General features: G+C 46.4%; 1 protein-coding gene across 1 annotated transcript in view; it reads right to left on the reverse strand.

Moving 5' to 3' along the window:
- Positions 1–10,877, reverse strand: part of LOC137167364 (nuclear receptor subfamily 2 group F member 5-like) — a 32,936-nt gene extending 22,059 nt beyond the window's left edge. Inside the window, exons 1-2 of the mRNA XM_067569469.1 lie at positions 10,751–10,877; positions 8,686–9,760 (exon numbers count right to left, since the gene is read on the reverse strand). Of these exons, the coding sequence (XP_067425570.1) occupies positions 8,686–9,097 (412 nt within the window). The 5' untranslated portion in view covers positions 9,098–9,760; positions 10,751–10,877. The remainder of the gene's footprint in view (positions 1–8,685; positions 9,761–10,750) is intronic.
- Between the last annotated feature and the right edge of the window lie 1,597 nt (positions 10,878–12,474).

The following is a 12,474-nucleotide window of genomic DNA, read 5'->3' on the forward strand; positions in this document are numbered from 1 at the left end:
ATAAAATAGGGGGAGTGGAGGAAGGGAATTTGCTTCCGTGGCTTGGGAGAGATGGAGTTTAGCACTCGGGAGGATAGTTTAGAGGGAGCCACCTGACTTTATCACCCGTCGTTTCGATTTCTGCATTCACAAGAAATCATCCCGCTTGTGCAGCTATTTGGCAAGTAGAAGAGACAGGGAATTGTTCTTGTTCTAGGCTAACCTGCTCAATATCCAGGCGAGTAGCGTGAAAACCGGTAAGGGCATGAAAAACGGGAAGCTGCTTTTATGCCGGTGGGAAACACAAGAAATGAGGTACCTGCTTCTCTGCTCGGGCCCTGCCCCTTGTGCTGTCATTTACACCAGTGCTAACTGGGTATGAAACACAACCGGGACAGAATGGGTGGATCTGGCTTTCAGTCACCCTAAAGCCTTTTCTACAGGGGAAAGTTTTTTCATTATAACATACGGTCAGGTCGGATCTATGCTGCAGACTTCTTCCAGCGTAGCTCTGTTGGTTAAAGAAGTGTGAGCACCGACCGACAGACGCCAGCGGGGACCAGCCTCTGGTGTAGGCACCGGAGTGCCAGCAACCGCTGAGTTTTTACCAGTATCGCTTATTTCCCTGGCAATAAAAGATACTGTTTTGCTGGTACAGCTGCGCCCACACTAGGAGTGCTTTGCTGGTGTAATATACCTGTATAGCTGCCCCGGCAAGTGCTCCTAGGGGAGACCTGACCTCAAAAACTTGTTTTGGTTTAGCTCACGTCACTTGGGAAAGGGGCTAAACTAAATAGAAAAATCCCACTCTTGTACCAGAACATGGGATTATCTGTACACAGAAGCTGGCCTCCTATAGCTATCGGGGTATAAAGGCCCCATAGCCTGGACACGGTTATACTGGTATACCCCCATTAAGGAGAGGGCATAAACTACCCTAGGATAAAGGTACCTTTATACTGATTTGCACGAGGGATTCCACTGGTAGAACTATATTGGTAAAAAATCACACCCTGGCTGATTTAGCCGGAGAGCGCCCACATGGAGCGTTATATCGCTATGACTTGGACAGAAGGTCCCTTTCTATCACTGTGGCAGCATACGGGTGCCTTAAGACAGATGTGAATTACAGCTGTAGGAAGGGCCCATGGAGAATCAGGCCCTTGCTGTTTTGCACCATGCACAGGGATAAGTGACTGCACAAGGTGCAGGGCAAGTGAAGAATCAGGCCCTACAGCTGCTGTGTGAGCTCATCCCTTAGTGATGAAAGACTCAGCCCCCCAGTCCTGATTGGGGACAAGTCTCCCGTCAGCAAACCATTGGCTCTTTGCCCTCCTGAGAAGGGCAGGCTCAGACCCTCGCTCTGTCGGGGTTGGCAAGGGGTGTGTATCTCTGAGCGTGTGCACGTTTTAAACCCCAGCGTGGTCCTTCAGACAGCTGGGGGAATCGCCACACTAAAGGGGCTACGCTAGAGGCTGTGCTGTTCAATGGCTTGTGACTCAGCAAGGTCTCGGTAAAGGCTCTAATCCCAGTTCTAGCACTACCGGGATGCATGATGTAAGATAAGTCACTTCCCTTCTCTGTGCCTCAGTTTCCCCTCCAAGCCTTTGCCTGTCTGGTTTGCTCAGACTGGAAACCCTTTGGAGCAAGGACTCTCTTCCACTATGTGTATGTACAGCACCCAGCGCAATGGGGTCCTGATCTCAGTTAGGGCTTTGAGGTGCTACCATAATACACGTAATATCTCTTCTCCTAGTGACCACCTTCCATCTGAGGATCTCAAAGCACTTTACAAATACTAACGCCTGTGGGGTTAGGATGGGGAAACTGAGGCATGGAGCGGGGAATTAACCCATCCACGTGAACTGGGAAGCCAGAAAGCAAAACCCAGTCCCTACCTCAATCCTTGGATTGCGAGTGAACTAACTAGCTTGACCGATTCCCTATTTGAATCCTTTTCGGTTCAAAGCCTAAAGCTCCTTTCAGTGAACTAAAGCACAGGATGTGGCTCCAGCTAGCTGTGGTACAGAATGCTGTGACGTTAGGTGGAACAAATGGAAAGGATTTGTTCTCTCTTTTTTTTTTTTTATGTACAAAAAGATTATGTACAAACTTCAGAAAATTCTTCTATAGCGGAGATTCTTGCAGTGAACAACTACAGCTCGTTAGATACCAGTTACTGAAGCACTGAGCGTCGTAGACATTGGATAGGGTATAGGTTTCACTGGAGAGACAAGACAGAGAATTGGGAGAAGGAGAGCCGCCATGGAATTGGAATTGACTGAAAACAACCAGCATCTTTCCTTCCACTATACCGTAAAAGGATTTTTGCTATAAACACGTGCAGTACAGTCGAGTTACCCCAGGCATGCTGCTCCATAAAGCCAGGAGAGTAATGCAGCAGGGGAGAGAGGGGCTTTGTTTAATGAAAACGTGAGTGGTTTTTCTACCACCGCTACCTCAAAAACAAGGAGCCTGATCTCCCCACCCTTACTTCCACGAGTAGTCTCATTCAAATCAATGATGTTGCTCCAGTGAATGAGAGTTGCTGGATCATTGCCTTTACATTTCAGAGGCACAAGACATTTGGTCAATAGCTGCCTTTGCTCTGTGAAAGGATTCCTAGCGCTGGGTTTTTCCAAGCTGCTAGCAGGAGACGAGGGAATTCAGGGGCCCAATCCTCAGTCGGTGGAAAGTGTTAACACATAACATCAGAAAGGGAAGCAGGTTGCAGCTGGCATTGAAGTCAATGGAGCGATGACAGAATGCGCCCGCTGAAAATCTGCCCCCGGGTTTTTTGGAGGCCGCTTCCCCTTGCCAAAGCCTCACTCTTTGGGGATTACAAAGAATAACAATAATTAATAATAATACATACACAGTTCTGCTACGGAGCAGGTCTGCCGCTGGTGTCAGTTGTGACAGCTCAATGGAGCAATGACAAGTTAGACCGGCTGAATTGCTGCCTAAAACTACAGTAAGACATTGCTTCTAAAAGGACCTCACAGACATTAACAAATTAAGCCTAACAATATGCCTGGGAGGTAGGGTACAGGCCGTGCTGCAAACAATACCAGGGTACATCAGAGTTCTGTTTACGGTATATTATTAACCGTCTACCTTCCACGAGTACCAAAGAGTGTCCTAATTCATTTGTTTGCCGCTATGGTAGTAACATTTTAAAAATCCACCCATCTCCCAGCACCTAGAGTAAACTCAGTTAGCTGAGAAAATACATGTCTTTGAAATAAATATGGAGAGCAACGTGTTGTGGCCAGCTTCTTCCACAAAACCCCAAAAAGGCAGATTCTGACCCAAATGCCACTGGCCAAAATCAGGAGTAACTCCATTGAGTTCAGCAGTGGTTTTACACCAGGTGCAACTGAGATCAGAATCTAGGCAGAATCTCTACATAAGTAGAAGGGGGTTTTAGCTTAGAAAACAAAACATTGCTCTGCGTCTATTGATCAGAAACTCCTCAGAACAAGGAAGCCACCTTTCTCTTTGTTGTGATATACTGTGTAAGTTTAGGGGGATATAGCAATTAGTAATTTTAATAATACAAAGAAGAGATGTCTAAGAACTGAAAAAGACAAGCGATTTCAATAAAAACTCTGCCATGTATTTTCTAGGCCCTGAGGGAATTGTAGCTAATCTTTGGTGATTGCTAACAAAATACTGGTTATCACCCCCCAAAAAATGCTGATTTTTTAATGCCTAAAATAATTCCTTTATTATTATTATTTAAAAAAAAAAAATCAAATGACTTTGTAAAAAATCAAATGGCTGAATAGACACTATCAAATGTAAAAACATCAAACAAACTTATTTTTAAAATAAATCACTGTCTCTCTTTTCCTCCCTCCCCCCAATATAACTAACTATGTTTTAGGGACCAACTTTTCAAAAGACCTCAGTTCCCATTTAGGCATCCAGATTTCCACCCGTGCTTCTCAATAGATGCCCAGCACTTTTTCAAATTCTAATCCCTCAATTACTGGTAAACTAGAGAGAATTGTGATATTCTAATTTACTCTTGGGGACTGTGACAATAACAGACTAGCCAGTGTCACTTGTCTCTAGTCAATTTTGCTCTCTGGCTCTGATACACAGTGCTGGAAAGGGGAAGCCAGCAAGACAAGAGAATGGTTGCTTGGTTAAAAAGAAAAAATAAATCCTATTCTCTCTCGAATTAAACAAATAAATAAATCGCAGAAACATTTCCATTGGACTTAGGTTTTGTAAAAAGTTTCATCCCGCGACTCCCTATTTTTTCTGTGCAAAACCTAAATTTGAGGCCAAATTTGGTAGATTATCACCACGGTAGATTATTGCATAAATGCAACGTACCTAGTGAGCTACATGTCTGTAAAATCAGCATGATACTGTGAGGGCAAATGCTTTAGAAATGTATTTAACAATAACACTGCGGACTGAGGATAACCCTTCGTTCTGACCGTGCTAGCAAATCCTTTAAACTGGGTGGTTAAACCTCAGTGAGACGGCTTGTAGATTGCTAGCCGTTTGCCCACCGAAAGTGACCAAGGTGTTTAAATGGTGAATGGGGATTTCTCCTAATCATTCTAATAATTAACAAAAGACCTCATCTGCGGAGAACGAAATGTGACCTCTTTCCGATGCCAAGCGCGAGGGGCAGAAAAGCAAAAATTCAAACTATTCTGTTGGTGGAAAATGGGTTGGGAAATAAAGCTATTGAATGTTTCTTCAATGCCATTAAGATTCTGAGTGAATTCACCCCAATAAAATAATACTGATGAAACTAAAAAAACCAAAACTGTTGTAACATTCTGCAAATCAACACATATATTGGTCCATTCCCATGCCCTTCTTCAATCTATTTGTTTCCAAGTTAAATTACTTTCCAGATGAAGTAAACGCTCACTTTTGCAAATCTATCTGTAACTGTTTCCCTCAAATATTCTTGATCTGAGGAAAGGGGCAGCAATTAGAAATATCCTTTGTAAGATAAAATTTGAATTCTATGTTGGTAACTTATTGATACACTTTAGAATTTTTCTCTGAGCCCAGTTTTTGTAAATTGCATTTGAAGATTTGGATGGAAATTTGCTTTTGTTTTTTTCGAGTGGGGTTTTGTGGATGATTTGATTCATCTCCAGCTATTACTCCCAGCCTATGATAAGTGGAAAAGAATTAAAATATCATTTCTGAACCTACGCTCTATAATTTCAATTGTGTGTGTGCGCGCGCTGCATAGACGTAAGGGAATCATTCAAACAGCTCTTGAAATCCTCTGAATCAAAAAATTATCCCAAGTTTAAACTGGTATGGAAGAAACTATATCGTATATCATTACATAATCAGAAAAAGACAAATAGATGTCTTCCTTTATTTCCACCTAATAATTGACGCTTACTTGCTAACATAAATATTTACCTGGAATAAAATCCCAAGTAAAATGGATGTTAAAAAATCAAAAGGAATATGGGGAAGAGAGCAGTTTAAAACTGCTTTTGAATCTTTCAGAATAGATGATGTTTCAAATGTTGAGTAACCACTAAGAAAAATGTAGTGTCCACTCAACCACAATCCTACTGCTCTAAGCTCACCTTGGACTATGGAGACATGTGTTGGTCAATGAACGGAGGCCAGCAATTTTCTTATTATGCTATGTAGTGCTGCGTAGGGATATGATAGACATGATTTTGTAGCTAAGACATCATGTTTAGCTCGGCAGTTCAATAAGATACATATGTGGGTTTCCTGACCTGCCCCCTCTCCCCCCCCCCCCTTTTTTTTTTTTTGTAAATAGACTTTTTGTCAAATCCTCAGCTCCTGTTAATTTCAGCCGAGCCATACCAGTGTACACCAACTGAGAATCTGGCCACTGTATGTTGTGTGTGTTGGACTGCAGGCATCTTTTTGCATTAGCACGGGGGATTCCTGCCTACCCACAACTAGAACATCAATTTTATTTTAAAAAGTTGTCTTTTAGGGCAGAGCTTTCTGGATGTGAACATGGCTCCAGGCTGCAAGAACTTTTGCCATATCAAACTCTCTAACCTAGCATTTTGCTGCATGCCCATCACCATGGCATCCAAATGTGTTATAGTGGGCTCAGTAAAAGGAATAACAGAAGCAAAACATTCCCCTTTCTAACTTCCTTTTCTCAAAGACATGCCCATGATTTGAGAAAAACTAACCATTAGATTTGACAGAGGGCTTAATAAAGAAATTATCACACATAACTGAAAAGAAAATAATGAGAGAAGGAAATAGATGGAGCTATCCCAGTCCCCAGTTTGATCATGTGTAAATCAGAAGGATTTTATGCCGATGATTTAAATGGTCCTTTGTAAAGAATAAACTTATTAGTAGCTCTCATGTGTGTGTGTGTAATAAACCAGAGTGGCAAGAGTTGCTAAGATCTGCTGTTAATACCATTGGGGATCTGCAGTAATCATCTCACCACAAGAAGATTAATGCCATGAATGCATTATCGCAGCCAAAGTACTGGGTATGTTCATAGAAAGGGAAGGGGCAAAGTTTTCAAAGAAAAATCTTTACTCTGGGGAGTGGGGAGGGGCTTGCTTTGATGTTTTCTTAAATATGTCTCAAAGGAGACTTCATGGGAGAGAAGCTTTGCCACTTTTTCCAGCCCACTCCTTAACTGAGAAAATTAAATATACAGGAGAAGTTTTTAATAGTATGACTGAAATGCTGGTCATCTGTGAAAAGATTAAAAAATAATGTGATTCCTACTGAATTAGTATGGACCCTTGATGTTTACTATTTAAAGAAGGTATTTTGCATTATGAATGAAGTGCTAAAAAGTATTATTATACATATACATCATTATATGTGTGCGTGACATTTATGCAAATGTAACTTAAAAAAATTTCTCAGAGGCTTTGAGATCGGATGAGAAGTGCTATATGAATGCCTGGTATGTTGTTATTTCTACTCAATATATTCATGTGAGAAAACTATGCATGTTACATTACTGCTAAATTCTAGTTTAATTTTAAATCCTGGTAATGGCTAATATTAGGATGGTGAATTCAGTGTAATCAACTTTGGTCTTTTTTTTTTTTTTTTGGTGTCCCTATCCTAGGCATACAGATGTATTTTTTTAAATAATATTTTTATTCCTACTGGTTATCACTGCCTACCTTCTTCTAAATAACATGCATCTAGGCCCAGTGAAAATTCCTACCTCTGCAGAGAAATCAACTTCTAAATCAAGCCCTATTTAAAAACCCAAGAGAAACTAAATGTTCACTGGTTCAAAGGATCAATTTCAGGGATCAGATAGTCAAGTTAAATAGGAATTATGGCTATTTCCCATGATCCTTTTGTTGTATCTACAAGTACAGGGACTGGGGAAAATTAGCCTTTTAAAGATTCTGCTTTTGCTTTTCTCATGTTAAAAAACAAACAAAAAAATTATTCAGGCTCCACTTACTTAGGACCAAACGGGAAGTACAAGAGACAACACTGGAAAATCGATATGCAGGCATGTTAAGATGAATGATGGTGAATTTGGGATAGGCAAAAAGGACAAAACCATCCGATTTTGTGTAGACCAGAAATTTCAGCCACGTGCTGGTGAAATGGTTGATTTGGTGGAACGAAAGTTCCCTGATATTTGCCCTGCATTATGTATGTGAAGTTTGCCCTTCATTTAAAAAACAAAATTAGCTGCATGGAAGAGGAAAGGAAGTGGATCAGCAAATAAAACAGAGACGTGGTTAGAACTCGACAAAAACCATCCTGACGCATTTCTAGCCTGCGGGCTTCCAGCTTACCCTGATCTCGGTTAAGAAATGGGATCTGGAATTCTCCTGGCCATGGGACTGTATGGGGGGGGGGGGGGGGGTGATGCTAAGAGCATCCTGAGGCCCTAAACCAGCAGGGTAGCGACCACAAACACACCTAGAGAGGGAGAGCCCCCGGCTAGGGCTATGGGGGACTGCAGGGTGGCAAGTAGGGTAGGAAGAAAACCCATTCAAGGGAACCACAAGGCAGCTGGCAGAGGTGGGCATCCTGGCTACAGAGCAGAGAACGCATAGGATGGGCAAGGAAAGGAGAGAGTGCGAAAAGGGAAGGGAAAGAAAGAAAAGAGAGATGGCAGGGGAGAGGAGCGCAGAGACAACTGGGGCAAGGGGGAAAAAGAGAAGAGGGGATGGGGAGAGAAGGAAAGAAAAGTACCGAGAAAAGAAAGTGGCTGAAAGAGCGAATGGTAGCGACGTAGAAATGAAAAGCATGCAGGAATTTGAGAGCGAGCGAGAGAAAGGGGGGGAGAGACACGAAAAGGAATAAAAAAGCTTTGCTTCCGTTCATGTCTCTGTAGAATGAGAAAAGGAAAGACACCGTTTCATCCTTTCTTTCCCCCCCTTCCCTCTCTCTCACTCCGCTCTCCTCCTCGCTGAGAAAGAAGAAGAAAGCAGAGCGAAAGCGCAGAAAGAGAGAAAGCAAACCCAGACCCGGAGAGAGAAGGCAGAAGGAAAAGAGAAGGCACCAGCCGGAGAGGAAGGGAACACACAGAGCCGGGGGGGAAAGGACAGAGAGAGAAAGGGGAAAGGCCAGGAACGAAAGAGAGAAAAGCCAGGACCCGGAGGGAGAGAGAGAGAGAGCCCAGGAGGGATCAGCGGAGGCTGGGAAGCGAAGGGACGCTGGGGCCGGGCCAGGCCGGGCCGGGCCGGTGGCTCTGGAGGGGGGGCGGCTCACCTTCCCGGCGCATGCCGACCTTGAGGCACTTCTTGAGGCGGCAGTACTGGCACTGATTTCGGTGGTGCTGGTCGATGGGGCACTCGCGGTTGCCGCGGCAGGTGTAGCTCAGGTTGCGCCGCACCGAGCGCTTGAAGAAGCTCTTGCAGCCCTCGCAGGTGAACTGGCCGTAGTGCTTGCCGCTCGACTTGTCCCCGCACACCATGCAGTCCACGCTCGGCGGGGCGGCCCCCTTCTCCCCCGCCCCCGGCGCCGGCGGGCCCGGAGCCACCACCACCAGCACGCTTTTCGGGGGGCCCGGCGGCGGGGGGGCTCCCTCCGGCTCCGGGGCGCAGGGCAAGCCCGGCGGGGGCTGGGCGCCTGGCGGGCCCCCGGGGATCTCCTCCTGCCAAGGGTTCACTACCATGGCCATAATCCCGGGGGGGAGGAGGGGAAGGAGCAGGGGGGGGGAGGACTCCGGATCAGGGAGGGGGTCGGGAGAAGGGAAAGGGGGCAGACAGGTCGAGGGAGGAGGGGAGGAAGAAAGTGAATCCACCCAGCGAGGAGCGGGCTAAGGGAGAGGGGGGGGGGTTTGAAATCTGTCCTCTCCCAGAAACCGGATGATCGAAGTGGGGGATTCGGTCAGTTTTTCCTGGTTCCCAAATCCTCCAGCAAACGCAAGAGGAGGGGGGAAAGGGGGGGGGGAAAGAAGGGGAGGGGGGAAAAAACCAGCTCTTTAAAAAAATGTATTCTCCTGTCTTGCCCCCGTCTGTCCTGGCGTGGGAGAAGAAAGTTTTGGTTTAGCTGAAATTCTCCCTCCCTCTGGGCTGTGTGTATTGACTAAGAGCGAGATCTCATCATGGGAATGTCGAGTTGGTCTTTGCAAAGAGCAGGATTATAATCCGAGAGAAAGGGGCGGGGGAGGGGGCGAGGGGAGGGGGGATCTGAAATGACGAAGCCAGATTCCTGCAGGTTTTTACTGTCATTCAGCCACACGGCAAATCCATCGCTCTGGTCTTCCCCACCCCATACACCAACCCCAGCAAAACTTGGCCGGGCGCAGAAACTCCCAAGGGGTTTCCAGTTCCTTAGGGGTCTGATACGGGGCGGGGGGGGGGGGGGGGGGGGAAGAGACAGAGAAAGGGAGAAAAGGGGGAGACAAAAAAAGCCATCAAAATGCTACCGAGCGGTAAGTATTTCACAATAAACTCGCGGCGAATTTGCACCCTGGCTTCTCTTCCAAACGCATCTGAATCAAATGCCACAAGCCAAAGACAGCGCGCAGGTTGGCAACAGATCTGTTTAAGAAAATAATCCCCCCCCCCCCCACCTCCCCCGGTGCAGCATTCGCATTTAAAAGAGATCGATTCCTGCATTGCAAACTCTAGAATAAAACCACGCGCCCTCTCCGCGCCCCGAGAGATCCGGCGTGCATTGGTGAGGGCGGGTAATCCCTCGGCTCTCCTCAGTCAATGCAAAGCTGCCTCCAGATATCCCACCAAACGCAGGGAGCAGGCTCGGATCCGCGCCCCGTGGCTTTAGTCCGTGTCACTGCCTCTGATCAGGCGGAAAAGTTGGGCATAAACGGTAAGAAAAGAAAAATTAAAAGGAAATAAGGGGGGGGGGAAAGAGGCAGCATTTAAATCCTCTGGGATTTTGCAGAGTTTCTCCGATTCTTCCTCCCCTGGGGAGGAGACAATATCACGGCGTCTCTCTCGCACACGCGATTATCTGCCAATACTTCTGTGCAAGAGAGCCGGGCTGGGGGCTTGGGGTGTGTGTGTGTGTGTGTGTGTTTTGTCTAGCCTGAATCGGAATATTGCCTTTGCTTTTCTCGGCTTGCTCCTGGCAGGCAAGCAGGCTGGCTTCTTCTCGCCTGGCCCCACCCTCCCGCTTCCAACAAAAATCTTACAACGTGATTTTATTTGTAGGGAGTAAAAAAAAATGTACCCAAAAATAAGGTAGTTTTGGGGGAAATAAACGCGACCAACGGAGGCACAAGTGGGGTGGGGGGAGCCCCGGGAATACAGCTCAGCAGATCTCGATCCAGAGAGAGGGATAGCACGTAAAAGAAATGTTACTGTACCTTGGGCAAGGCAATTTCCTTTCTCGTCTCTCTCAGCCTTGGGGAGTGATGCTCTAGGGTAGCTGCTGTTTTGTGTCTTTGAAAGGCTAGATTATTAATCACACGCACATTTCACCAGATTTTCTTCTTTCCCCCCCTCTTTTTTGTGTGTGTGTGTGTGTGTGTGTGTGTGTGTGTGTGTGTCTCCCCGTGTGACTTGCAAGCTCATAAAAGTCAAGATCTGAAATGAGATGGAGACAGATTCCACCTTTTGAATTTTCCTCTGTCTCCCCTTCCCCCTCCTTGGATAGAGTAGCAGGGGTGGGGGGGGGGTTTGGGGGTGGGGGGGGAGGGATGGAAGAGGTGGGGTTGGGGGAGGAAGGTGGGGAGGGGGGAGAGAAATCGCAACACACACAAACTTTTAAAGTGAAAGAATGGCCCTTTTGCTTGTCAATTACCCCCTGGTCCCCTCCCTTCTCCCCCCCTCCGAAGATGCTCCCTGGGAGGATCACGTGGAGAGCCGCTGAACTCTGACAGTGGAATTCATTGACAATGTGGCCATGGAGACACTTTCCTTATAAGGCCCAACGTTCCAAATAGGGGCGGGGGCTGGAGCTGGGACAAGCCCTGGCAGCGCGGGGAGCCCTCCCTCCACCAGGGTTGCCGAGGGCCCTGATTGGTGCAGCTCAAGAAGGAGGTGGGGGGGGGGAAGGGGCGTGGCTTTCCCTGGTCAATGGGTGGGCAAGTCGGCGAGGGAGAGATTTAAAAGGGGTGGAGACTCCAGTACAAAGGGGCTCATTGGTTACGACCGCTTCTCCGGCTGTCACTTGGTCCCAGTTGCAGCTTGCAGAGGGGGCTGGGGGGGTCTGCTCTGGCACATGGTGGCTGCCGAGTTCATAAATGCCCCGGGAAGTGCCCCCCCTCCCCCCTTGGATTGCTCCCGTCTCTCCCATGCAGCTCTAATGACTGAAAACCGGGCTGGCTTTGCTCTCTGGTAAGGCAGAAAGCTCTGGTGTGATCTGGCTAGTGGGATCGGAGAAGTTAGAGCTGGGAGAGACGTAGAGGAACGTGCCCCTGCAAAATGCAAGATCCCGTAGCACTCCAGTCGATCAGTTATTTGATTGATCAATGACTGTTTGAAGATGTAAAGCACTGGATATTTTTACGAAGCTTCCACAGGTACCAGGTATAGATATAATCCTGAAAAGAGATTGCTTAGTCCAGGTATTATTGTTAATTATTATTATTATTATTTTATATATTATGTACATGCAGCACCCAAATGGTACCGCCCTTTTTTACAGCCAGCTACAAAATACAGGATCCCTTCACTGAGAGCCCAACAGTCTAGCACGGCAGTTTTCAACCTTTTTTCATTTGCAGACACCTGCAAAATTTCGAAATGGCGGTGCAGACCCTATTGGAAATCTTAGACATAACTGTGGATCCCCAGGGGTCCATGGACCCCAGGTTGAAAACCACTCTTCTATGGTAATGACGACCTTTTGCAGATCCCTTAGAAGTAGTCTGCGGACCCCCACGGGTCCATGGACCCCAGGTTGAAAACCACTCTTCTATGGTGGTGACAACCTTTCGCAGACTCCTTAGACATAGTGGGTCTGCAGATCACAGGATGAAAACCACTGATCTATGCTTTGTATCGTAACAATGCTGTTACCATACAAATAATACCAGTTTAGCCTTAGCTAGCGGAGAGTTGTTTCAAAGATTTAAAAGATAAAATA

The sequence above is a fragment of the Emydura macquarii genome, unplaced genomic scaffold (assembly GCF_026122565.2).
Source record: "Emydura macquarii macquarii isolate MOO-44397 ecotype Brisbane River unplaced genomic scaffold, CSIRO-AGI_Emac_v2 contig_2924, whole genome shotgun sequence".
Lineage (NCBI taxonomy): Eukaryota > Metazoa > Chordata > Testudines > Chelidae > Emydura > Emydura macquarii.